This window comes from Zonotrichia leucophrys, chromosome 18 (genome assembly GCF_028769735.1).
Source record: "Zonotrichia leucophrys gambelii isolate GWCS_2022_RI chromosome 18, RI_Zleu_2.0, whole genome shotgun sequence".
NCBI lineage: Eukaryota > Metazoa > Chordata > Aves > Passeriformes > Passerellidae > Zonotrichia > Zonotrichia leucophrys.
In genome coordinates this window covers 5565681-5590892 of record NC_088187.1, presented here as the reverse complement: position 1 = coordinate 5590892, position 25212 = coordinate 5565681, and the positions used below count along the sequence as shown (strand labels likewise).

The 25212-nt window shown below is 43.6% G+C and overlaps 1 protein-coding gene across 1 annotated transcript in view; it reads left to right on the top strand.

The window, feature by feature from the left end:
* Positions 1-221: 221 nt before the first annotated feature.
* The window catches only part of LOC135455562 (myosin-13), a 29819-nt gene continuing 4828 nt past the window's right edge, over positions 222-25212 (top strand). The window contains exons 1-34 of the mRNA XM_064728891.1: positions 222-425; positions 520-663; positions 755-911; positions 1435-1462; positions 1553-1664; positions 4856-4948; positions 5045-5108; positions 5198-5296; positions 5392-5495; positions 6408-6546; positions 6958-7076; positions 7177-7326; positions 7410-7580; positions 7913-8222; positions 9277-9356; positions 9888-9975; positions 10661-10778; positions 11315-11438; positions 11881-12017; positions 12697-12952; positions 13546-13788; positions 14448-14624; positions 15239-15384; positions 15471-15561; positions 16311-16700; positions 16793-16919; positions 17310-17428; positions 18378-18574; positions 19049-19232; positions 20046-20211; positions 20968-21092; positions 22608-22916; positions 23005-23208; positions 24247-24372. Coding sequence (XP_064584961.1) covers positions 222-425; positions 520-663; positions 755-911; positions 1435-1462; positions 1553-1664; positions 4856-4948; positions 5045-5108; positions 5198-5296; positions 5392-5495; positions 6408-6546; positions 6958-7076; positions 7177-7326; positions 7410-7580; positions 7913-8222; positions 9277-9356; positions 9888-9975; positions 10661-10778; positions 11315-11438; positions 11881-12017; positions 12697-12952; positions 13546-13788; positions 14448-14624; positions 15239-15384; positions 15471-15561; positions 16311-16700; positions 16793-16919; positions 17310-17428; positions 18378-18574; positions 19049-19232; positions 20046-20211; positions 20968-21092; positions 22608-22916; positions 23005-23208; positions 24247-24372 — 5301 coding nt within the window. The remainder of the gene's footprint in view (positions 426-519; positions 664-754; positions 912-1434; positions 1463-1552; positions 1665-4855; positions 4949-5044; positions 5109-5197; positions 5297-5391; positions 5496-6407; positions 6547-6957; positions 7077-7176; positions 7327-7409; positions 7581-7912; positions 8223-9276; positions 9357-9887; positions 9976-10660; positions 10779-11314; positions 11439-11880; positions 12018-12696; positions 12953-13545; positions 13789-14447; positions 14625-15238; positions 15385-15470; positions 15562-16310; positions 16701-16792; positions 16920-17309; positions 17429-18377; positions 18575-19048; positions 19233-20045; positions 20212-20967; positions 21093-22607; positions 22917-23004; positions 23209-24246; positions 24373-25212) is intronic.

The following is a 25212-nucleotide window of genomic DNA, read 5'->3' as shown; positions in this document are numbered from 1 at the left end:
GTCACATAGGCCTATTTAAGGATGATGTCTTCAAAGACAATCTGGATACAAGAGGAATTTTCTTTATTAGCACTTTTTCAGTGGATAAAAAAATTGAGGCAGAAGTTAAGTGCCTCCTCTTCCTATTAGTCATTGAGCATGACCACTGTCTGGATAAATGTAAATTACAAATGCACAAACTTACTGCAACTTTTCTGCATTCCTCCAGAGCAGCTGCAGCCATGAGCTCAGATGCAGAGATGGCAATCTTTGGAGAAGCTGCTCCCTACCTAAGGAAGCCAGAGAAGGAGAGAATTGAAGCCCAGAATCGCCCATTTGATGCAAAGACAGCCTGTTTTGTAGTAGATGACAAGCAAATGTATGTGAAGGGCACCATACAGAGCAAAGAAGGTGACAAAGTCACCGTTAAAAAATATGATGACACAGTAAGTGATACCGTTGTTACTCCTATGGGATCATCCAGTACAGACAGTTCCCCATTATAGATTTCTTGTTGTTCCCTTCTCATTTTCTTGCTAGACTGTGACTGTAAAGGATGATGAAGTCTTTCCCATGAACCCTCCCAAATTTGACAAAATCGAGGACATGGCCATGATGACCCACCTGCACGAACCCGCTGTGCTGTACAACCTCAAAGAGCGTTACGCAGCCTGGATGATCTACGTAAGTGGCAGCAGCAGCTTCCTCTGGGCAGCCTCAGGAGCTGCTGGGCCAGGCTCAGGGCAAGGCAACGTGCTGTGTCCCTTCCTTGCAGACCTACTCGGGTCTCTTCTGCGTCACTGTCAACCCCTACAAGTGGCTGCCGGTGTACAACCCCGAGGTGGTCACTGGCTACCGCGGCAAGAAGCGCCAGGAGGCCCCTCCACACATCTTCTCCATCTCTGACAATGCCTATCAGTTCATGCTGACTGGTGAGTTACTTGGCAAGAGTGGAAAACTCTGATATAAATAGGGCTGGCTATTTGGTCAAGGAATTTTTGGTTCTTCTTAGTGGTCCCATAGTCCTACAGCACAACGCAAGATCACACCGTGAAAATCTTGATGGTTTCAAATCATCAGATAATAAAGGAAAAGCTGTAGCTGGCTCCATGGCTTTGTGCCTCCTCTCTTCGTAAGGAATTTAAAAGAGGAACACAGCAAATAATCTGATTATAATTAAACAGTATTTAAGCCACAATCTATACGTAAAATAAAAGAAATAGTAAGTGGAAGCCTTGTAAAGAATCACTGCTTGAAGTTAAATTTTGGGCTACTTCATCCCTGTCTGTACCCAAAAAAAAAAGTCCAGATCCAAACTAATGTGTATTAATGCATCACTTACCTTAGTTTGTATGAAGGTGATAAATACTGGTATAACACAGTTCTTTCCCTTGAAGTCAATTGAGTCTGGGGAACTGATATCCTTCACATCTCTTTCTGTGATTTTGTTTTCAGATCGTCACAACCAGTCAATCCTTATCACGTGAGTATGTTTTGGTATGAGTGACAGAGCTCACAGAAAAGTGATGATGTTTCCTGTCTCCTGTAATAATTAATAGTTTTGTTCCAACAGCGGAGAATCCGGTGCAGGGAAGACTGTGAACACCAAGCGTGTCATCCAGTACTTTGCAACAATTGCAGTCACTGGTGAGAAGAAGAAAGATCCACAGCCCGGCAAAATGCAGGTATGACATCAGCTCCCCCTTCTAGTATTTGCCAACACTGAGGAGGAAGTACCAATGTGCATTTTGGGGCTGCAGGAATATCGAAAGGCAGGAAGTGCTGTGCAGCTGAGATGACAGTCAGGATGCACAACCCAAGCACACCTATGCTCATTTATCCCTGATGCCCAGCCTCAAATCTGCTGAATTCTTATAAAACCATTTTGTCAGTGTAGAAAAGCATCTATTTACACAGGGGAGTCTTTACCAGGGAAGGGGAGATAATGTTAGACAGCAGCTTTCTCTGTGCTGGTTGTCCATCTACATGTCTATTCTTCAGTGTCCTCTGAGATCCACAGCACCTGAGTGCTGCAGGTGGAAAGAGAGCAGCTGTAGGTACACAGATTGTGGGAATTGGAGTTGGGGCTGTGTGTGGCACAGTTTGGGGTCGCTGGCAGTGGGGCTGTGGCCCAGCCTCATCCCCAGTGGGTGCACTGTGAGCAGCAGGAGAGCAGCACTGACTGCAATGAGCCAGGGAGTGCCCAGGGGTGCTGAGCAACCACCCAAGGGAGCAGAGGGCACACAGGGGCAGTGCATGAACACAAGGCTAAAGAACAGGAAGGGCAAATACTTGAAGCCTTCTGAAATGATTTGATGTCACTCTGCATGGACAAATGCTTCTGAAATTGAATGGTGACACTCTGTGTATCGTGGCCATCTCAACTACCACACCTGCTGTGACAAGCAGTCAGTTCCCACTGGCACATGGCTGTGCCATTCCTGGCCCTTGGCTCATTCCTGTTGGCAGGGAAGTGCAGGAGCTCTGCACTGCAGAGTGGTTGTGCTGAAGTTAAGAATAATTTCACTTGCATCAGGCTGTAGCTTCCACTGGCTGTTTTCTCTGTCTGTGGTCAACAGAATGGCCCAGAGGGACAGCATGGGAAAAGGGCTGGATTTGGGACAGCTGGAACCACTTCCCTGACAGTCAGAAAGTAACCTCAGAAAGGATCCTTGCAGGAAAGAAAGTGCATGCCTCGCTGTCCCTTTGCTGAGCAGCACAGCTGTTGCAATCTGAGCCCACTGCTGCATTTGCAAGGCACAAACTTCATTCCCCATCACAGAACAAGCAGCAAACACCCTTGTGGCACAAGTGTGTGCCAACACAGCCTCTGAGATGCTCATCAAAGCGTGTGACATGTGTCAGCATGTTATTTGAGTCCCCAAGGGCATAGTGGAGCTTAAGGAGATTCCAAGGCTGAATATTCTTTCACTCAGAGGCAGGTGTCTGTGATTGATGGGTTGTTGTGGCCAAGGCAAGTTCATCACAGGCACTCTTTCCATCAGCACCATGTTAGAATCTCCTGGGCTCAGCTTTCATCAGCTGCTCACTATGCCAGACTGATCTCAGAAAATCTTCAAGACAGCTGAGACATGTACAGGCCATGTGTGATAGAAGGAAAATCACCTGGCTCTCAGACTGGCAGTAATCTGTTCTGCCCTCTTCTGAGTATTCACAGAATATTTTTTAGCATTCCAATCTCTGTGACAATAGTCACAGAGACTATTACAAGAACATTAAATAAAACAGGTTATGGTTCTGTGTAGCACAGCTTTCAGTGGCAGATACAAGCTGAAACCAGATGCCAGGCAATGGTACAGGAGTAAGGGACGTGTGTAACAGCATTTCCTCAAAACATGGTCTCAGCCTCCAGCACTTTGTCACCCAGCCTGTAAACAGGACTCCAGAATCAACTTATGGAAAGAATTGCCATGTTCTTCCATACTGTTATCCATGTACAGTGCTCCTGTTTTAGTTCCCTGGTTACAGCTGTGCATTCAAAAGAGGCTCGGTGTTGGTGTAGTCAGCTGCACTGACACACACATCCCTCTCCTCTCCTCTCCTCTCCTCTCCTCTCCTCTCCTCTCCTCTCCTCTCCTCTCCTCTCCTCTCCTCTCCTCTCCTCTCCTCTCCTCTCCTCTCCTCTCCTCTCCTCTCCTCTCCTCTCCTCTCCTCTCCTCTCCTCTCCTCTCCTCTCCTCTCCTCTCCTCTCCTCTCCTCTCCTCTCCTCTCCTCTCCTCTCCTCTCCTCTCCTCTCCTCTCCTCGCTGAAAGATACATGTGAGATGGCATTATTCTATAGATAAAATATTTTATTTAAAAAAATATACAGAGCTTCCTATTCTACTGTGTTGCTTTAATTTTAGAGGTCCATCTTCACGGTGGATTAACAAAACCTAATTTAAACCTGCTGTGCCATCTGCAGACAGTGCTGGGAACGGCAGTGCCTCTGCCTTGCGCTCAGGGCTGCAGAGAGATGCAATCACTGCATGCACAGAGATGCAGTAGCTGAAACAGTGCTGCTCACCTTTCATCTGACATAAACAAATTTATCTTTTTCCCCTTCTTATTCTTGGTTTTCCATCTCTCTTGGAAATTATCCCTGGCAACACTTTTATTCCAGGTTATGTAGGATCAGTCATGACTTTCCTAAAGTCACACTAGTGACTCTGCTTCCTGCACTGTATTGCACCAAAGAGGAGAGAAAAATATCACAGAAGCTTTTTTCCTTCCACATTTTTGTTCTTACCAAGAGAGATACAGCACAATATCAAAATTTACCTGTTGATCATTCTTTCTGCAGTAATGCAGCAGGGAAAAAAAGGAGAAGAGTCTCTGTTCTGTGCTTATCTAAGTCTGCTATTTGAGTGTCAGGCTTTGTCCATGTCTCAGTTTCCAAAGAACGTCAAGAGCTGTATTCCTGCATCCAAGAAGGCTGCTGTTGTTTGAATGCAACTGCAGAATTTTACATTCTCCCTTGGCAGGTGTTTCCTACCAAAGTCTGTACTTCTCAGGCTTGAGCAACCTTCAAAAAACTTTCCAGATCTCTCACATTTTCTTCAACTGTCAAGACTTTTGTGAACAGGAATGCAGAAACACCTTGCATACAGGTTTCAAATGCCCTGAACTCCACTGCAGTGACTTTGTATGTGATACCCAACGTGTGGTATCAGATACAAGAAACAAGGAAAACACAGATCTGTCTTTCAGCACTCTTCCCTTTGAAACCCATGGCAATATCCATGAGTGTTGGCTGATTAAGAACTCTATAATTTTTAGGTTTAAACCATGTGATATGTAAAAATTATCTGTAATATCCTTTTTGCAATATTTTTAAATTACTAAAGTGATAAAGAAGCATTTTCTTCTGTGACTAGGGAACTCTGGAGGATCAGATCATCCAGGCCAACCCACTGCTGGAGGCTTTTGGCAATGCTAAGACTGTGAGGAACGACAACTCCTCACGCTTTGTGAGTTCATTTCAGATTTGTTGGAAGGAAGACATTTAATGCAAGTCTCATTCATTGATTGTCATAACCAATGGTTTGATCTGCTCTGCTTGATAGGGAAAATTCATCCGGATTCACTTCGGACCAACTGGCAAGCTGGCCTCAGCAGATATCGAAACCTGTGAGTTGGAGCAACTCAGTGCAAGCAGAATTGATGCATTTGCTGCCTCAAATTTATCAGGAGACTAACAGCACCTCTCTTTTGGTTAGATCTCCTGGAGAAATCCAGAGTCACTTTTCAGCTGTCCAGCGAAAGGAGCTATCACATTTTCTACCAGATAATGTCCAACAAGAAGCCGGAGCTCATTGGTGAGTGCCAGCAGTGCTGGGCTTGGCCCAGGGAGTGCTTTCTCTTGGCACTGTGACCTCCCCAGTGCCACTAAAGGTCACCCACATACCTGCAGATCTCCTCCTCATCTCCACCAACCCCTATGACTTCCTCTACGTGAGCCAAGGAGAAGTCACGGTTGCCAGCATTGATGACAGCGAGGAGCTGCTGGCCACAGATGTGAGTAGAGCAGATGAGACATAAACTTTAAGGAATTTAGATATTTTAGAGGAGCTAAGATTTTAGTTAGAGATAAGCTTTATTGGAATTAATTAAAATAAATGGGTACGCCTTGATGAAGTTAAGAGTTGGTAGTTAACTAATAAATGATGGCTTGTCAACACAATGCTTGGTTAGCTGGGTTTATAATGAAGAATATAGAAACTGATAAATAGCTTTTAGGAACATAATTGTGGCCTCCTCTGTTCTGAAACCAATTGAAGATGGGAATGGGAGTTTTACCAAGGCTTCATTTATCAGATTTGCATTGAAAAGGTCGAAAGGTCAGAATGAGGAAGACTTTATTTACTGCCTCATTTTGGGACCCCTCCCCATGAAAGGTGTTGGATTTAATTCCAATAGAAAGGGACCACGGATCCATTTCAAGGAAAAAACTACACATGCTTAATAGCTTTTGAACTAATTACCGTACAAAGCAGGGAATGGGATGTACCAAAGTGATGAATATGTATTTGTATTTTGGGTACTCAATACTTGTATAGATAAAAGGACTCTGTGATCACCTGTAAACTGCAGTGTGTAATTGGGAGTTATCCCACAATAAACATACACCTTCTAACATTAAACTGTTAGAGAATTTTTGTCCATCACAGTTGGATATCAGTACTAGATCAATATCCATATTTTCTTAATAAATCACAGAGCACAGCATAGCTGAGCAGAGCAGAGCAGAGCAGCCCTGCAGCCAGCCCAGCTGCAGCCAGGGGGGCCTGGCCAGCCAGACCCAGCACTGCTGGCCCAGTGCCATGGGACTGGGATGGTGCTGGACAGAGCACAGGCAGGGACACAAACCCCACCTGCCCCTTGTGCTTCGGCCTTTGTGCTTTCCCAACCTGCCTCTTGCCCCTGCAGAATGCTGTGGACATCCTGGGCTTCAGCCCTGATGAGAAGGTGGGGATATACAAGCTGACAGGGGCTGTCATGCACTATGGGAACATGAAATTCAAGCAGAAGCAGCGGGAGGAGCAGGCGGAGCCGGACGGCACAGAAGGTAGGGCTGATTGCTGAGTTTGCTTGTGAACTGCACCAGCAGAGAGCCAGCAACCCAACCCCACAGAGTGCCCAACTCTCTGAAAATTATTTTCCCTTCCAGAAATTAATTTTTATAAAGATTGTTTCAAGTTTCACCAAGTCTGCACTTTAATTTATGTTCTACAAGGAAACAGACATACAACTTAAGCATTGCTGCAGCCCTTTAGGCATGGACACAGGATTGTGTTGCAGCTGAGATGTTGCCTTTGGAGCAAGGGGAAAATTCTCCATGACACTGGAGAGAAGCTTCTCTTGATAACACATGCACTTGATTTGTGCCAAAAGTAGACTCCTTTTAACAGAAACATCCCGGAGGACCAGGACATTTTTTTTTGTCCCTTCTGACCTCATTTGCTATTTCTGGTCCTAGTGGCTGACAAGGCTGGCTACCTGATGGGTCTGAATTCTGCTGATTTGCTCAAGGCTCTCTGCTATCCCAGGGTGAAAGTCGGGAATGAATATGTAACCAAAGGACAAAATGTCCAACAGGTATATAAACAGCCCATCAGCTTTTCAATTTCTTCAGAGTGTTCTTTCAAATTTAAAGCTGACTCAACATTAGTTACTGCCATGGCTGTGCCTCTTACAGGTGTACAATTCAGTGGGTGCATTGGCTAAATCAGTCTATGAGAAGATGTTCCTGTGGATGGTTGTTCGCATCAACCAACAGCTGGACACAAAACAGCCCAGACAGCATTTCATTGGTGTCCTGGACATTGCTGGCTTTGAGATCTTTGATGTGAGTTACTGCAGGTACGCTTGCCCACTGAGGGCTGCTTGAAACTAAATGGCTCTTACTTTTTTGGTATTTTGAATTTTTAGTTCAACAGCCTGGAGCAGCTGTGCATCAACTTCACCAATGAGAAACTGCAACAGTTCTTCAACCACCACATGTTCGTGCTGGAGCAGGAGGAGTACAAGAAGGAGGGCATTGAATGGGAGTTCATTGACTTTGGCATGGACCTGGCTGCCTGCATTGAGCTCATTGAGAAGGTGGAAAAAATATTTTCATTGTAGGAGAATACATTTGTTTTATGATAATTGATTTTACTTCAGTCATTCTTGACAAAATGATGCATTACTCTTGAATTACCTTTTCACATCAAAATAGGCAGCTTATGAAACCAAAGCTTTTGGTACAACAGTTGCCTCTGCACAAACAATGATTTCCTGAACAATGTGGCTGGGGTGGAAGGGAGAATGCCTACACAATGTTCAATTGATGACTTTAACAACTGCCTTTAAACAGTGAGGTGAACAGTGAGGAGCAGTAATGGCTCCCCTCCCCACCACTTACCTCCTTTATGTGTTCATATTTCTCCCAGCCCATGGGCATTTTCTCCATCCTGGAAGAGGAGTGCATGTTCCCCAAGGCAACTGACACCTCTTTCAAGAACAAGCTCTATGACCAGCACCTGGGCAAGTGCAGCAGCTTCCAGAAGCCCAAGCCAGGCAAAGGCAAGGCTGAGGCCCATTTCTCCCTGGTGCACTATGCTGGCACAGTGGATTACAATATCTCTGGGTGGCTTGACAAGAACAAGGACCCTCTGAATGAAACTGTTGTGGGGTTGTACCAGAAATCATCCTTGAAGCTGCTGTCCTTCCTCTTTTCTAACTACGCTGGTGCAGAAGCAGGTAAGTGCTTTTTCAGCAATGGCCAATTAGACAAAAATCAACTAAAGGCTCCTTCTGCTTCTCTTCTCAGTGGTATACTCAAGGCTACCAGCCCCTAAGGTGACCTTGTGTGCATCCAGATATACCAAAGCTAGGACACCAGCATGCAGAACTGTTGGAAACACCACATTTAAGTGCTGCAGAGAAGTAAAGCACAGCAAGTCCAACCAAGTGACAGGAGGTGTATGTTTCCTGACTGTGCTGTGAATCACCTGCATGCTTACTCAGCCACTAGATAGGGGCCAAATAAATGTGCAAAGTGCAAGCACTTTAGTCTTCTCACTTCTTAGAGTTTCGTTTCTTGAGGGGAACTGGAAGAACAGAATGGAGACCATGGCATGATTTCATATCCAGCTGGGCAGTTCTGGTGTTGTAATGGAAAAAGAAACAGAATAAATTTAGAAGTCCTCTATAAATCTCAATTTAATTGGCTTCACAGTATAGCAACCATGGAAAGACACTGAGCTGCTTGGACTTGCATTTCTGAGACTAAAATTTGCTTCCTGCTGTAACTCAGAATAGAACTGTATTCTTCACTGGGAATATTGGATTAGGAGATTTTTCTATACAAGACCTCCCTGCACTAAGTGGATGCCCAGTGCTCAGTCTCACATTTTTGAGGTCTTTCACCTAATTTATAAAAATTAAAGGGATTTTGTAATAGTGAAAGCAATATGTGACCAGAAGCACAGAGTACACTGTTAGGAAACTTAGGTCAGGCCATACTGTTCCATACCAGCAACCTAAATCTTGCATTTATATATCTATATCTATGTCTATGTCTATGTCTATATCTATCTATATACATCCTGCATTTAAATATATATTTATATTTATAAATCAAGTATCCCACACACTGATCAACAACTACCTAGCAACAGTTCACTAAACTCTCAGGGAGCAGCGTGTCAGTATTTAAAATGAAATATTTTATTGGTCCATGGCCAAAGGAAGATGCGGCCTACGAAATGTACTGCATATTCTAACTGTTCACCTCCCATCTACTTCTTCCAAGGTGACAGTGCTGGTGGTGGTGGCAAGAAGGGTGCTAAGAAGAAGGGGGGCTCTTTCCAGACAGTGTCTGCTGTGTTCAGGGTATGTGAATTTCTTTTTACAAGAGCATGCTTCCTCAAAATGATCTCGGGGCTGGAATACCTATCCTAGAAAAACAGCTGAGAGAGCTGGGGCTGCTCAGCCTGGGGAAGAGAAGATTCCAGTCACATCTTATTCTGGTTTTTCAATATATAAAAGGGGGCTTATCAGAAAGACAGAAAATTACCTTTTATCAGGGCCTGTAGTGACAGGACAAAAGGCAATGATTTCAAACTGGAAGAAGGAAGATTTAAACTGAATATAATTGAAAAAAAAAATCACTCTGAGGGTGGGGAGGCCCTGGCACAGGGTTCCCAGAGAAGCTGTGGTTGCCCCATCCCTGGAAGTGTTCATGGCCAGGTTGGATGGGGCTTGGAGCAACCTGGGATAGTGGGACAGAGATGCTGGGCTTGATGACCTTTGAAGGCCTCTTCCAAAACAAGCCATTCTGTGATTCCATAACTCTCTGAATTTAAATAAGGATGCAAAAGCTTTGTAACTTGAAGCTGAAGCCCTTGTTTTGTTCTATCCCAGGAGAACCTGAACAAGTTGATGACTAACCTGAGAAGCACCCATCCTCACTTTGTGCGTTGTCTGATTCCCAACGAGACCAAGACACCTGGTAAGTCCACCCTCATGTTCTGAAGACATGGGACTGGCAGGGATTGGCCTGTTAAGCTTCCACACCAACTTCCCAAACAGCTCCTTCTGCATGCGAATCCTTTTGGGAGTTGGCCTGCAAGACAGTAAAGAGGGGAGCTTTTTATGTGTTGTCTACTGTGACTAAAAAAATTTGAGCATTACGTGGACAATTTACTCAGTTTTGCTTATGTGTGTATCTGCATCTCTGTACACATTAATATGTGTACAGAACTGAGGGTGAAAAAGACAGGTTTGATTACAGCTGATAAAATTGCCTGTTGTGGGCAACAGCATTAGAAAATCCCTTGTCTGGATGGCACTACACTGTTCCATCTTTGCCTGCATCCAGTGAGGAGGCTGATGCTGTTGAAGATTTTTCAGTTGGTCTCCTAAAGCACCATCCTGCCATTTTTTTGAGAAATGTGGCCTAATGGCTTTGCACAAGCATTGCTAGCCCTTGTGTTCTTAGTAAAATTCACTGATGCAACTCTCTACAACATATATGAATTGAAGGCGTGTTCTGTCTGCACTTCCTGCATCTTTGAGAGCTGCTTGAATTAAAAAGAAAAAAAAAAAAAAAAGATAGGAGATAATTCTGAAATGCCAATACACATGAAGATTCCCTGGGATAAAAAAGGGATCATGATGGATGTATTTTGTTTAAGGTGCAATGGACCATTACCTGGTGATGCATCAGCTGCGCTGCAATGGGGTTCTGGAAGGAATCCGAATTTGCAGGAAGGGGTTTCCAAGCAGAATACTTTATGCAGATTTTAAGCAAAGGTAGGTCCTCAGCAGACAGCTCAGGTGACATGTCTGATGACACTTCCCCAGCCAGACCAGATTAGTGGCACTGGAGGGAACCAAGGCATTAATTCTCTTCTGAGGTCACCCCAGTGTTTCCCTCTCTGACCAGACCAGAGATTTCTCTAAACATCAGAACTAGGATAATTTCTAAACTGAAGCCACTGCCTGATGACTCAAAGAGATGCCAAACACTTTCAGTGTAATGAGTAAGGTGCCATTATAGACTACTCTTGAAGTCTTCCAGAGTACAGATACAAAGTCAATCCACAAGATCCTCCTCACAGTGCTCTGTCTCTGCATTGTGTGCCTTTCCATTGTCTTTAAAATGGAGACAACTAAAATGGTTCATTGGGGCTCAGTTGCCATAGACTGCTAAATCAGAGCTGTCTGCTGTTATAGTTAAATACAGCATCTTCCATGCTGCACTGGTGTGAAACTGATCCATGATATACAATTATTCCTATTTTCCTCACCCTCTTTGCAACCAGTTCTTGCAACCTCTCTCACCACAGGTACAAGATCCTTAATGCCTCAGCCATTCCAGAAGGCCAATTCATCGACAGCAAAAAGGCTTCAGAAAAGCTTCTTTCCTCCATTGATGTTGACCACAACCAGTATAAATTTGGCCACACCAAGGTAAGGTCCTTGTGGAAGAGTAGGTATAATTAAGCAAAATATTTTGTTTGTTGACTGTATGCAAGTATTTCTTGCATACTAAATCAGCCTTCATGATGATTTTAAACAGACCAACCATTCTGCCCTGGGCAGGGACACTTTCCACTATCCCAGGTTTCTCCAAGCCCTGTCCAACCTGGCCTTGGACACTTCCAGAGATGAGATAAATTTTCCATAAACTACAGTGGAGCAGACATCAACTAACACTGCAATAATATGATTAGCTCATACACAGAGTGACTTGTCATGAATCACAGGAACACTGACAGAAAATTTCTCTAGCACTTAAACCCTTCCCTGCAGACATTTTTCTGAAAACACCTTGCACTGCCCTGCATCAGCTGTCAATGGACATGCATCTGCCCAAGCCTCAAGCTGCTTGACCCTTTTTTTTATGTTCCAGGTGTTCTTCAAGGCAGGTCTCCTGGGACTGCTAGAAGAGATGAGAGATGAGAAGCTTGTGAGCCTCATCACTCATACACAAGCTATGTGCAGAGGGTACCTCATGAGAACTGAATTTAAAAAGATGAATGAAAGAAGGTAATGTAAGAAAATGTCAGCAATTGTACTGTGTCAGACCAAAGGTGCATCAATGTAATATATTGTCTCAGGCAAAAAGCTGTCCTTGGGGAAGAACCTTAGAAATTATTGGGGAGCAGGGCAAGTACAAACAATCAGCTTCCTCCTGACAGTCTCACAGATTCTGGCAGGAGCTGTTTAGCATTCAGTTCCATAAAAATGCTTCCTTATTTTTCAGAAACTCTTTTTCAGTCTCTGTCTTAAAAATTTCTAATATGGTATTTGCTATTTTGAGTGACCCAAAAAGCATCAAGCAGCTGTTTCCACAATTGACAGTAACTGCCAGATTTGCAGTCGTAGCAGCAGTACTTCAGCCATACAAGTTTTCACTCTGGTATTTACCTGACCACTCCTGTTTTCCCTGAGACTGAGGAAAGCCTCAGAGACTCCCAGTCAATATGGCAGAGAAGTCTGTCTGTTTTGTAGTATTTCTTCCTTGTATATTCAGACAATAGATATTATTCAAGATACTGAACAAGTCATTCTGCAGTAAGGGCCAAGAAATGACTCTTTAATAAGAACAAGGGAGATGAGGGAAAAAACTTCTTGGGGTAAATCCTGATGATGTGTGGAAAATAATCAGAATATGTTTTCAGATTGAGTCTCACCACCCTTATTAACTGGTTTCATATGTTTTCAGAGAATCTATTTATATCATCCAGTACAACATTCGTGCATTCATGAATGTCAAACACTGGCCATGGATGAAGTTGTACTTCAAGATCAAACCCTTGCTGAAGAGTGCAGAGTCTGAGAAGGAAATGGCCAACATGAAGGAAGAATTTGAGAAAACCAAGGAGGAGCTTGCAAAGTCTGAGGCAAAGAGGAAGGAGCTGGAGGAGAAGATGGTGACCCTGTTGCAGGAGAAAAATGACCTGCAGCTCCAGGTTCAGTCTGTGAGTAAACTCTATTTCCAGATTTACCCCACTTCCTCTCACTCTGCTCTTCTTCTTCTCCTCTTTTCCATTGTCCTCTGTAAACAAGCACGTCATGGGGACAAAGCCTCCACTGCTTTGTGTCTGGTCTTGTCCCTTACACCTAAGCAAGCTGCAAAGCATACACCAAACACTAACACTAGTAAAAATACAGGAGGTTCCAATGCTATCACCAGTGGAAGAATCAGACATTCCACAGTGTATACAATGTGGTGTCTGATTCTGGATGAAATACAGGCTGTTTCCACATCTGCTGCCACTACAATATGGAGCTTTTCTGTCAGAGGCAGGACTTAAACTGTGGAAACTGCTTTTCTCTGGAATACTCCTGAACAGACTGAAATTGCACTTGTCAGGTTCTAAAAGGTAATAAAATATTACATAGCCAAGAGCAGTTTGGTGCAAGTGGACTTGTCACTTGTTGCCATGTGCTTTCAAATCAGTTCAGTTTCAAAAAAAAAAAAAAGCCAAGTATTGTTTCACTCACCAAGAGTCTTTCATGTCTTTTGTCATTTTTATGATAAATATAATGTGCCTTCAATGTGTTCTGATAGGAGAGTGAAAATCTAGCTGATGCTGAAGAGAGATGTGAAGGACTCATTAAAAGTAAAATACAGCTAGAAGCTAAAATTAAAGAGCTAAATGAAAGACTGGAGGATGAAGAGGAGACAAATGCTGAACTGACAGCAAAGAAGAGGAAACTTGAAGATGAGTGCTCAGAGCTGAAAAAAGATATTGATGATCTTGAAATGACTCTGGCCAAAGTGGAAAAGGAGAAGCATGCAACAGAGAATAAGGTGACAGAGGAATCAGGGAATTATTCTTCCCCAGAATGTGCTCCCATTCAGCTTGTCAGTTTTGTGGAAAAATGTAGCCACTTATTCATAGAATAAGTTCTATGAATAGAAGTGAGATGTGTCCAATGCATAGGAGAGAGGTATTTTCACTTAATCAGCTGACAGAATTTTTTCTATTAAGTTTCTTTATCATGTTATCATGGTTTGTTTCAGTTTTAGGGAAAACTTAACATATTTTTGGCTGTGCTTAACACTTGATCATCTCTTTTTAAAGAACATGACATGCTGAAAAATCACAGCTGTTTTCACAGCAAATACATGCAGGAAAGAGATTCCTTGTGCAAGAGCAACTCAGAGGGCTTTTGTAAATCCCAATGGGAAAAACTTCCAGAGGCAAGGAAAGATCTAGCAGGTTTCACTATAAATTTTGTAGGATAGGGGTGGGGATCAAAAACAACTAAAGCAAGAATTCCTATCACTGCAGGACCAGAGAGATGAGACTCTCAGGTATGAGATATGCTGCTGCCCTCATGGCAATCAATAGAAACATTTTGCAGAGAACATTTTTACTACATCCATGCAAGGATGCAGTCACTGTGTTCTCAGTCTGCCACTTCTCAAGGCATCCCCTCATGGGATGGATTCTGGCTGTCTGACAGGTAAAGAACCTCACTGAGGAGATGGCAGCTCTGGATGAAAACATTTCCAAACTCACCAAGGAGAAGAAGGCCCTCCAGGAAGCCCACCAGCAGACACTGGATGATTTGCAAGTTGAGGAAGACAAAGTCAGCACCCTCACCAAAGCCAAGACCAAACTGGAGCAGCAAGTGGATGATGTAAGTAGAAGGTTTTGGGTTAAATATAACTATAACTAACTATAACTATAAACGCTGTGACAGATTACAGTACACTAGAAATCTGTAGTTTGGAGTATATGCAACATCTAAAGCAGACAAGTCAGTTCTAATAATTTCAGCCAATAAACCACTGCTAATTTACAGGAAATTGTGGAATCCAGCACAACTTTCATGTTAATCACAGGGTATTTCAGCACTGTAGACTTTTGTGATCTGATTTAACTCATTAGCTGAAGCAGGAGACCTGTGACAGTTTGAGGTTGCTGCAGTTATTTATGTGCACATATACTACAGGAAGTTATAAATACTGGGAATTTGTGTATATTTAGCAGTCTATATGCTAGGAACTGCAGCTACTGGGAAAATTTAACTTCTGTTTTTTCAAAAACTGGTGTTTCAATATTTCATATGTGCACAGTCAAGTTGTCAACACCTCTCTCATGCTGAGAATGCAGCACAAGTGGAGATGTCCTGGTTATTGTCCTGATTATTTTCTCTATTCATCAATTTCCAGCTTAGTTAGATTTTTAAATCAAGCATAGTTACTTTAAAGTATAATTTATGTATGTCAAAGTATGTTTTATGTGTTTTAGCTTGAAGCATCTCTGGAACAAGAGAAGAAGCTGCGAATGGACCTTGAGAGAGCAAAGAGAAAACTGGAGGGTGATCTGAAAATGTCTCAGGATTCCATAATGGATCTGGAAAATGATAAGCAACAAATGGATGAAAGGCTAAAAAAGTATTACTCTGACTTATTGTACTCTGAATTCTGAAATTCATGTTTTATCTTCACCACACTGAATTTGCCTTCTTGTTCTTTAATAGAAAGGATTTTGAAATTAGCCAATTGCAAAGTAAAATTGAAGATGAGCAGGCTCAAAGTTCTCAGCTGCAAAAGAAAATTAAGGAGATTCAGGTAAAGTGGAGGAGGTATTAATAATTTTAGTAGCAAGCACAAGTTTCTTAGAATTAACTGGTATTTATTCTTAGACCATTCTACAAAAATATTATCCCTCACATGAGTAAAACCATTAATATGGGACTCTGGGTGCTGTTCCCATCTCAGCATCCTATAGTAAAAGAATAGAAGAAAGGATTTTATCAGAAGGCCAGCAAAGAAAGGAATGGTAATAAAATCTTGTGACTGACCAGAGTCCCAACACAGCTGGACCTGTGATTGATCATCAAGTAGAAACGACTCACATGGACCAATCAAAGATGTACCTGTTGCATTCCACAGCAGCAGATAATTATTGTTTTTCTTTTCCTCTGAGGCTTCTCAGGAGGAAAAATCCTGGCAAAAAGGTTTTTCATAAAATATGTCTGTGACCAATCATGGTCCAGCTGCGCCAAGAGTCTGGAGAGGGTCATGAGTTTTCATGATCATTCTTTGTAGCATTCTGTCTGTATCCTTTCTCTATTCTTTAGTATCATTTTAGTATAGCATTCTTTTATCTAATGTAGTAACATAAAATATTAAATTAACATTCTAAAAACATAGAGTTAGATTTATGATTCCTGATGTAAAATACGCCAAAAAATACCACAGTACTTCTCTTTAGAAAGAGAAGTATAAATGGAAGTGAATGTTTCCTCTTTATTCCTGAGTGATAATTTTACATCTGTCCATCCAAAAGTCCTCTTTTAACCAATTAACTCTCATAGGCTCGGATAGAGGAACTGGAGGAGGAAATTGAGGCTGAACGCGCCATCCGCGCCAAGTCCGAGAAGCAGAGAGTCGACCTGTCCAGGGAGCTGGAGGAGATCAGCGAGCGCCTGGAAGAAGCAGGAGGGGCCACAGCAGCTCAGGTGGAGATGAACAAGAAGCGTGAGGCAGAGTTCCAGAAGATGCGCCGTGACCTGGAAGAGGCCACGCTGCAGCACGAAGCCACGGCTGCCGCCCTGCGCAAGAAGCACGCGGACAGCACAGCTGAGCTGGGCGAGCAGATCGACAACCTGCAACGCGTGAAGCAGAAGCTGGAGAAGGAGAAGAGTGAGCTGAAGATGGAGATTGATGACTTGGCCAGCAATGTGGAGTCTGTCTCCAAAGCCAAGGTTGCTGCATGGGAAGGAGTATTTGTCCTTGTTAGCATTGTTCTTCTGAACAAATGGGTGAACTGAGAGATTTGTTTTCTGCCTCTTTGCAGAGTAACCTGGAGAAGATGTGCCGAGCTCTTGAAGACCAGTTCAGTGAAGTCAGAGCCAAAGATGATGAACATGTGCGGCTCATCAATGATCTGAACACACAGAAAACACGCCTACAGACTGAGAATGGTAGGTCCCTTGATCAAATGCAATATTCCAGTGTCACTCCACTGCCTGAATGCCCGTGTGTTTTGTGACATATTCATCATTCAACATTCGGGGATCTGAACAAAACTCAGAATGTAGAATCTCCTCCTGGTGGCAGTCATAGAAACCTGCCCAAGGAAACACAAAACCAAACCAGAAGCAGTACTGACAGTCAAAATGAACATGCGAGTTTGTGGCCAGTTCATCTTTTCTTTGATGTCAGCACAGCTTTTCCCATCAATGGGAATGCAATGACTACTCTCCCTTCAATTTACTATGTTATATCTTGCAATCCCACATGGCTAGCTGCTCTCATTAATTTGTTTTATGTCTCATATCTCTGTGTAAAAAAAATAACCTTTTTCTTGTTAGGCGAACTTACTCGGCAGCTGGAGGAGAAGGAGGCCTTGATTTCTCAGTTAACTCGAGGCAAACATACTTTCACTCAGCAGAGTGAAGAGCTGAAGAGACAACTAGAGGAAGAAAATAAGGTGACTTTCTTTCATTTGAGCCAACATAATATTTATTTTAAATTTATTTTAAAAGAAATGAGATTTCTCCTCAGAGAAGGGACATCAGAGTAGTGAAAATTTTGAACTTTGCCTTGGAATACAACACAGTGAGGAGACATTAAAAATTAAATAAGCAAGACAGTTTAAGCCCTTCTCATCATGCATTCTGAAGATCAAAAACATGAGAGAAGTGAAAGAAAGCAGCTCTGTGCCTATAGGCAAAGCAAACAGCAGCAGCCAAAAAAAGGAAACAGAGCAGGAGTGCTTGCAATTTGTCTGTGGGTGGATTTATTTTGCCTCTGCTTAAAACACCTGGTGCAGATGTGGTTGAAAGTTGTTATCCCCCCAGACAAGATGGGCAAGTGTCACAGACATCTTTTATGAAAAATCCTTTTCCCAGGATTTTTTCTCCTGAGAAGATGAGAGACCTCAGAAACTAAATGCAAACAATGATTATCTGCTGTTGTGGAATGCAACAGGTGCATCTGTGATTGGTCTCATGTAGTTGTTTTTACTTGATGACCAATCACAGCCCGGCCGTCTCGGACTCTCTGGTCAGTCACAAGATTTTATTATCATTTTCTTGTGTAGCCTTCTGATGCCTCCTTTCTCTTTCTTTAGTATATAATTTTCTTTCAATATAATATATAAAGTAATAAATCAACCTTCTGAAAGATGGAGTCAAGATTCTTGTCTCTCCCCTCATCCTGGGGACCCTCAAACACCACCACAGGCAAGCACCTGACCCTGTTTAACAACATCAAGCCTGAGACACAGAATCCCTAATGTTATTCATTTTGCTCCTTCTGTCTCTCTAGCAACTGCAGCACATGGACAGGGAGATATGAATATTTAATCAGACTAGAGGAAAAATACCCAGTCACAAATTATTCGCATTCTGACGACTTGTTTCATTTTTACTGCCAAGGCCAAGAATGCCCTGGCCCACGCCCTCCAGTCCGCTCGCCACGACTGTGACTTGCTCCGGGAACAATATGAGGAGGAGCAGGAGGCCAAGGGGGAGCTGCAGCGAGCCCTGTCCAAGGCCAACAGTGAAGTGGCCCAGTGGAGAACCAAATACGAGACAGACGCGATTCAGCGCACGGAGGAGCTCGAGGAGGCCAAGTACGTGGAGGGGTGGCTTGGAGCAAGTAGAAGGATATTTAAGCATAATGAAGGCAGAGTTGAAGGAAACCAGAATATGTTTGTAGTGGTAATATGCAGAGCAGTATGCTTTTTAATGTATTGAAAGTGAAAAGGGGGGTGAGTGGATTTTTAAAGGAGAAGTAGGGATGGAGGCTTAGGGGTGCCTACATAAAGAACTCCAGTGCATTGAGTTAATCATAGTAGTTGAAAGAGCACATTCTTTACCCTGTCTGTATTGAAAGCATATTTTTGGTCCCTCTCCACATTGGTACAGCTCTTATCCTCTCAATCTATGCACCACTTCAGACTGCTGTGCCACCCCCAGGCTCCTGGCACCACAGCATTATATATTGCTCTCTGTGCCCATCTTCCCCATTCCAAACTCCTTCCATGTCCGTTTTCTGAGAAGGTCAGAATTTTCTTTTCCTCAGTGCTGAATGTCCCATCCTGCAGGAAGAAGCTGGCCCAGCGCCTGCAGGAATCAGAGGAGCAGATTGAGGCTGTCAATGCAAAGTGTGCTTCACTGGAGAAGACAAAGCAGAAGCTGCAGGGGGAAGTGGATGATCTCATGATTGACGTGGAGAGGTCACATGCAGTCTGTGCAGCATTCGATAAAAAGCAGAGGAATTTTGATAAGGTTCGTTCAAAAGACCATGCCAGATCAAAACACCATTAGATATTTGATAGGACAAGACAAATGTTGAAATTATCAAAGTTCTGCACTCACAGTAAAATAAATTGCATCTTACCCAAAGCAAAATTATAAGGACCTCATAGAGGGACATATGGCAAAGTCACTGTGTAAATAACCCCAAGTGACTACAGCAAATAATAAATCAGCCTTCTGATAATTTTAAAAACATGAAGTCTTCACAAGAGAGACTGGTCAAGCAGACTGAGTACTCCCGTGCAAGCTAAGAAACCCTGGTGCTAGTCTGCCAGCCTCAGACTCATGGAAAGTTCCCTTACTAACATTTAAAAGAATCTGCACTGTTGGACCAAGTGATGCTGCACAACCCTGTGTCTTGGCATACCCTTGTGTGAGTGAGAACACTGTGCTAAAAAGGATCTTACAGGTCTATGGTAGCAAATTGAGGAGAGAATTGGTAGAGAATGACCTTTCTTGATGGGCTTGGTCCGGGACTGACTCCTGCAAAACAACCAAGCCTCACACATCCTTATTCAGACCAAATACATTATATTCAGGCTGGTGTCAAACCAAACTCCTTCCTGAAAGCTTGGGGCATGCACTAGTCTTGGTTGAAGAGGCAAATTTAAGTAAATCTTACCAAAACAACCAGAGTATGCATCACAGGGAGCTATTGTCACAGGCAGAGAACAGTCTAAAGCACAAGACTGTTAAGATAGGCCAGGCCTCTTGGGTTCTTGTCACATAAGGGTGCAGAGATGGAGTGTGTCAGAATGGGTCATTCTCCTCCTGTCCCTCCAGATCCTGGCTGAATGGAAGCAGAAGTACCAGGAGAGCCAGACTGAGCTGGAGGCTGCCCAGAAGGAGTCGCGCTCCCTCAGCACCGAGATCTTCCGCATGAAGAATGCCTACGAGGAGATGCTCGACCAGGCCGAGACTGTCAGGAGGGAGAACAAGAACCTCCAGCGTGAGTTCATGTGTCTGTCACCTGGATTCACTGTGAATTTCTGGACTGCCAGAGCTCTGCCTCTTCCCAGGGTTTTGTTCTTTAGCATTTTCCCACAAAGGTGGTTACTTCCTTTCCTGTTCAGCTGATCATAAAGTCACCTGCAAGCACACACTTCCACTTCTACAACATCCTGCTTCCTCAGGATGTTCCCCCTTCTTCACACCATGGTCATCCTATGCATGGACAAGGACCAACTTAACTGAATAGACAGAAATTATGATGATACTCAGTTTTTTTTCAGATTGCTTCACTCACTGCTGCTAGAAAAAATCTGGCAGGCTGTTGTCTGTCTCCTGATTATTGGAGGATCATGCAGCTGTGGCACAACGGGTTGGCATTTAATAAGCAAACTAATTACAGAAAGGAAATACAACTCAGATCCTTTTTGTGAACTGAATGATCACTGGGAATTATCTGAGCATAAAGAGATCAATCAAACATGACTGTCTCTGGAGATGTAATTTCACTACCCAGAGGAAGTTGACATTGTTTTCTGAGCTCACTCAGTTGGTCCCTCTCATTTTCAAATTGCACACTGAGCTGGAATGCGCAGGTTATCAGAAATAAAGATTGCACATAAGATGTATTATTTTTCTCACTGATACATCCCATTGCACCAGAGTCTCTCTTGTCACTCCCATTGCCAAAGAGCAATTGCAGGTGCCACTGATCACACTGTCTGAGAGGAGCTGAGTATGTGTTTTCTGGTTGCAGAGGAAATTTCTGACCTGACTGAACAGATTGCTGAGTCTGGAAAAGCAAATCATGGGCTGGAGAAAGCAAAGAAGCAAATTGAGCAAGAAAAGTGTGACCTACAAGCAGCATTAGAAGAAGCAGAGGCAAGTGTCCTCAGTCAGGGGCTTGCTTTTAAAGAAATTGAGAACAGAGAAAATTTGGGGATATATTTTATATTCCTGCTTATCCTGAAACTGTCCCAGAAGTGCAGTGAGACAGCACAGACAGACCAAAAAGCACAGGGGCTGCTCCCCTGCCATACCAAAGGGGCATTCTTTGCTGTGCTATCATGCACAAAACTCCCTCAGTCCCAGTCTAAAATTGAGCTAATTTTGCACCATTTCTTTAAATTTTCTTCCATGGAAGGCTGAAGAAAAGTCACTAAAATTTAAAAACTCTAGCAGATTTGTTCCTAGCCTTCTGTTCTGTGTCCTCTCTGACTGCCTCTTGGAAAAGATTTTATTACTTCTGTATTACCACATCTGATTCTCCATAAAATATCTTTGTGGGCACTTCATGAGCTGCCCATGATATACCTAGAGCATACCTCAGACACAGACACACAGAATTACCTTGGCTTGTAAAGGATCCCTAGAAGCCTTTAGCCAACCTCCTGGTCAAAGAAGGGCAACTTTGACCTTACATTAGGTTGCTCAAAGCCTTGTCTAATTGGTTTTCATAATTTTCAAGGATGGAGATTTCAGAGTATTGCTGGACAACCTTTTCCAGTACAACATCATTCTCGGGGTTAAACATTTTTATCCCTGTTTGCAGACAGGATTTCCCTTGTATTGACTTTTAACAGACCTTTTGTCTTTTTGTTGTTCACCATCAAGAAGAGCTTCACTTTATTTTCTCTTTAAATCCTCTTAGGTAGAAAAAGAAGTATAAAACAATCTCTAGGTCTCGCTAAATGGGTGGGCAGCAGGAGCAAGAGTTATTGCGGTCATGTAATCCATCTACTCCAATTTATGCATCTAAATATCATCAGTCTAATCCTGAATTAATCAACATTGGCTCATTCTAGAATCCAAAAGGAGAGTCAGGCACCTCTGGAAAATATGTTCTTAAAAGGGATGCCAGGGCTGCATCAGCTGTTTTATTCTCTCCATGTGCTTATTTCTGTCCAGTGGGTAGAAAAACCCAGCCTCAGGCCTTTCACTGCTACTGCAACTGAAGCTTGATGGCACCAGAGGGAAGGAAATGAGTTCCAGAGGGAAAGGTTGTGTGAAAGGGCAATTGCCCACACAGTCACTGGGGTGGGACAAGGCAGAAATCAGCATGGAGATGTAAGAGAAGGCAAGCTGCTTCTGAGCAGGAGGCTTGGCTGTACTATTTTATATTTCCTCGTGATCTGTTGTCTCTCCAGTATCACCAAAGCCTTCAGTGCCCAGACCTTGTGGTATCTGAGGCATTTTCCTAAGGAATATTATTCCTAAATTACCATTTGATATCTAGCTGGGGTACAGTGAGTATGGAATAGGAGTCAGACTTTTCAGTGCTTGGCCTTTAAAGGTCCATGTTAGGGTTCTTCCAGCTGCAAAGGGTCACATTTCTGCATGGGCATTTCCCAGCAATGGAAACTACAGAAACAAATTGTAATATTTCAACCCTCACAGGGCTCTTTAGAGCATGAAGAGGGGAAAATCTTACGTGTTCAGCTGGAGCTGAACCAGGTGAAGTCAGATGTTGACAGAAGGACTGCAGAGAAAGATGAGGAAATTCAACAGCTGAAGAGGAATCACCAGAGGGTATTAGAGTCCATGCAAACCATGCTGGATGCTGAGGTCAGGAGCAGAAATGATGCTCTGAGGCTGAAAAAGAAGATGGAAGGAGACCTGAACGACATGGAAATCCAGCTGAGCCATGCCAACTGTCAGGTAGCAGAGACACAGAAGCACCTCAAAGCTCTGCAAGGGCAGCTCAAGGTAGGCACCACAAGGCTGCTGCCTCCGAGCCTTTCCCATTCCCTCTGCTCGCCTCTGGGTCTCACATTTGGTGCTGTCACCTTTCAAGGACTCCCAGCTCCATTTAGACGATGCCCTGAGGGAGAACGATGACCTGAAGGAGCAGCTGGCTATAGTGGAGCGCAGGAATGGTCTGATGACAACCGAGATGGAGGAGATGAGAGCTGCCATGGAGCAGACGGAGCGAGCCCGTAAGGTGTCGGAGCAGGAGCTCACAGATGCCAGTGAGAGGGTGCAGCTGCTGCACTCACAGGTATTTGGCACCTCCTGGCACCACAGGAGATTTCTACAGGCTGTGGGAGTGGCACAAACACACACTCACAAATGGGAGTGGCACAAACACACTCACCTGCTGTGTGAGTCTCAGAGCGTAGTTGTTAATTGCTGCCCTGAGATGTGCAGGATGTCTCTGTTTCAGCCTGCGCATCTGAAGAAAGAGTCAGAGCTCTTCAGTTTTTTGGTCTTGAAGTTGTTTATTCATTCTTATCTATAAAATTTTCTTTCTGCCCAGCAGAGATCTGCTCAGCAGGGCAGCCACAGGCACTCTGTGTTGTCCTTTTATACTACAAACTATGTGTAACATATTTACACTTAATTCCCAATACCTATCACCTAAACAGTGCCCTTCTACTCTAAACCAATCCCAAAGTGCCAACATCACAGCAGAAGATGGAAACCAAGAAGAAGAAAGGCTGGACACGCCCAAGTTCCTCCATCTTGTCCCCATAACCCCCATACCAAAAATCCTAAAATCTACATTTTCACCCTGTGATAATTTTATTATTATACTATTTAAACTTTTGTGACTTTCAGGTCCTCATGCAAAGGTGGTAACTTGCTCCAGGGGTCAAAATCAAATCCCCAGGTGCTCTGGGCTGTGTGCCAGGGTCTCTGAGCCCCCCAGCGGGGTCTTCAGCAACTCTGGACACCCAGAGGGATGCACTGAGTTCTGACAGGAGAGGACACTGGGAACTGGAGGATGAGGTGGGGCTGGATCAGCTGGGGCAGGGACCAGCATGTGCCTGGCAGGGCTCCCAACCCCACTCTGGGCTCCTTGGCTCAGGGGGGCACCAGAAATGCAGCCCCTGTATGAGCCATGCTCACGTGGCTCTCTGCTTCTGATTCCCTCAAATGTGGAATGCATAGGGACTAGGATCAATTAAATATTGTGGAATTCACAGGCACTAGGATCAATTAAATATTCTAGGATGCTGAATTTTTAGACAGCAGCTCATCCCACACTAATTAGTAAAGAGGGAGGGAATGACCTGTCTGCTGATTGCCCCAACAGAACACGAGCCTCATCAACACCAAGAAGAGACTGGAAGTGGACATAACTCACTTACAGACTGAAGTTGAAGACAGCATTCAGGAAGCCAGGAATGCAGAGGAGAAAGCAAAGAAAGCAATCACAGATGTGAGTCCTCTTGCTCTTCCATTTTGTGCTACCACAGTCACTTTTACGCTTTAGGAAGGCAGCAGTCAGATGGGAGGAGAACCAATTCTTCAGCAGAAAATATCTGTGACACACAGTCCCTGCCTCATGCAGACCTTGCCCTACCAGGGGTCACAGAAGACCCCTCCATAAAGGGTCCTCATGTCCTGCTAGCTGTCTGTATTGAAGAGGAATTCTCTCTCCCCTTCTCCATACCCATTCACTTTTGCTTCCAGAGTAAATGTAGTAGGCAGGATAGAACAGATGGTGGCAAAAGTGTAATAGAAAAAGAGTAGTTTTAAACCAAGGCCTGTCCAGACACAGTACAGAAAAGCAGAAATTAAGAATAAAATCATACACAATTCTATACAAATGCTAGATGTAAGAAAGAAAAAGAGAGAAGTGAAAAGAAAGAAAGAAAAAGAAATGTTTCACTTAAATGAGGCTACAGGTTCCACATTATCAGAAATAACAGCACCTTGGACCATCTAGGAAAGGTATAGGAAAATTAAACAGAGAAGAATGGTGACACTATTGCATTAAGCCCTGGTGCACCAGTGTTTGGTCCTGCCTGCCCACCAGCAGCAGTGCTGCAGGATCCCTGACCTCTCTGCTCTGTCACATGGGTGACATCTATAAATCCCAGCTTCTGAGCTCCTCAGCAGGCAAAAGCTTTTCAGTGCAGTTTGAAGTACTGGCAAAAACTGCTTAAAAGTCTGACTCTGGCAAATTTCAGATAGCCAGAAACTCAAAGTCATGAGGAAACCCAGAGATGCAGAGTGCTAGCTGGTAACACCTCAATTTTGACTGACTTAGAACATT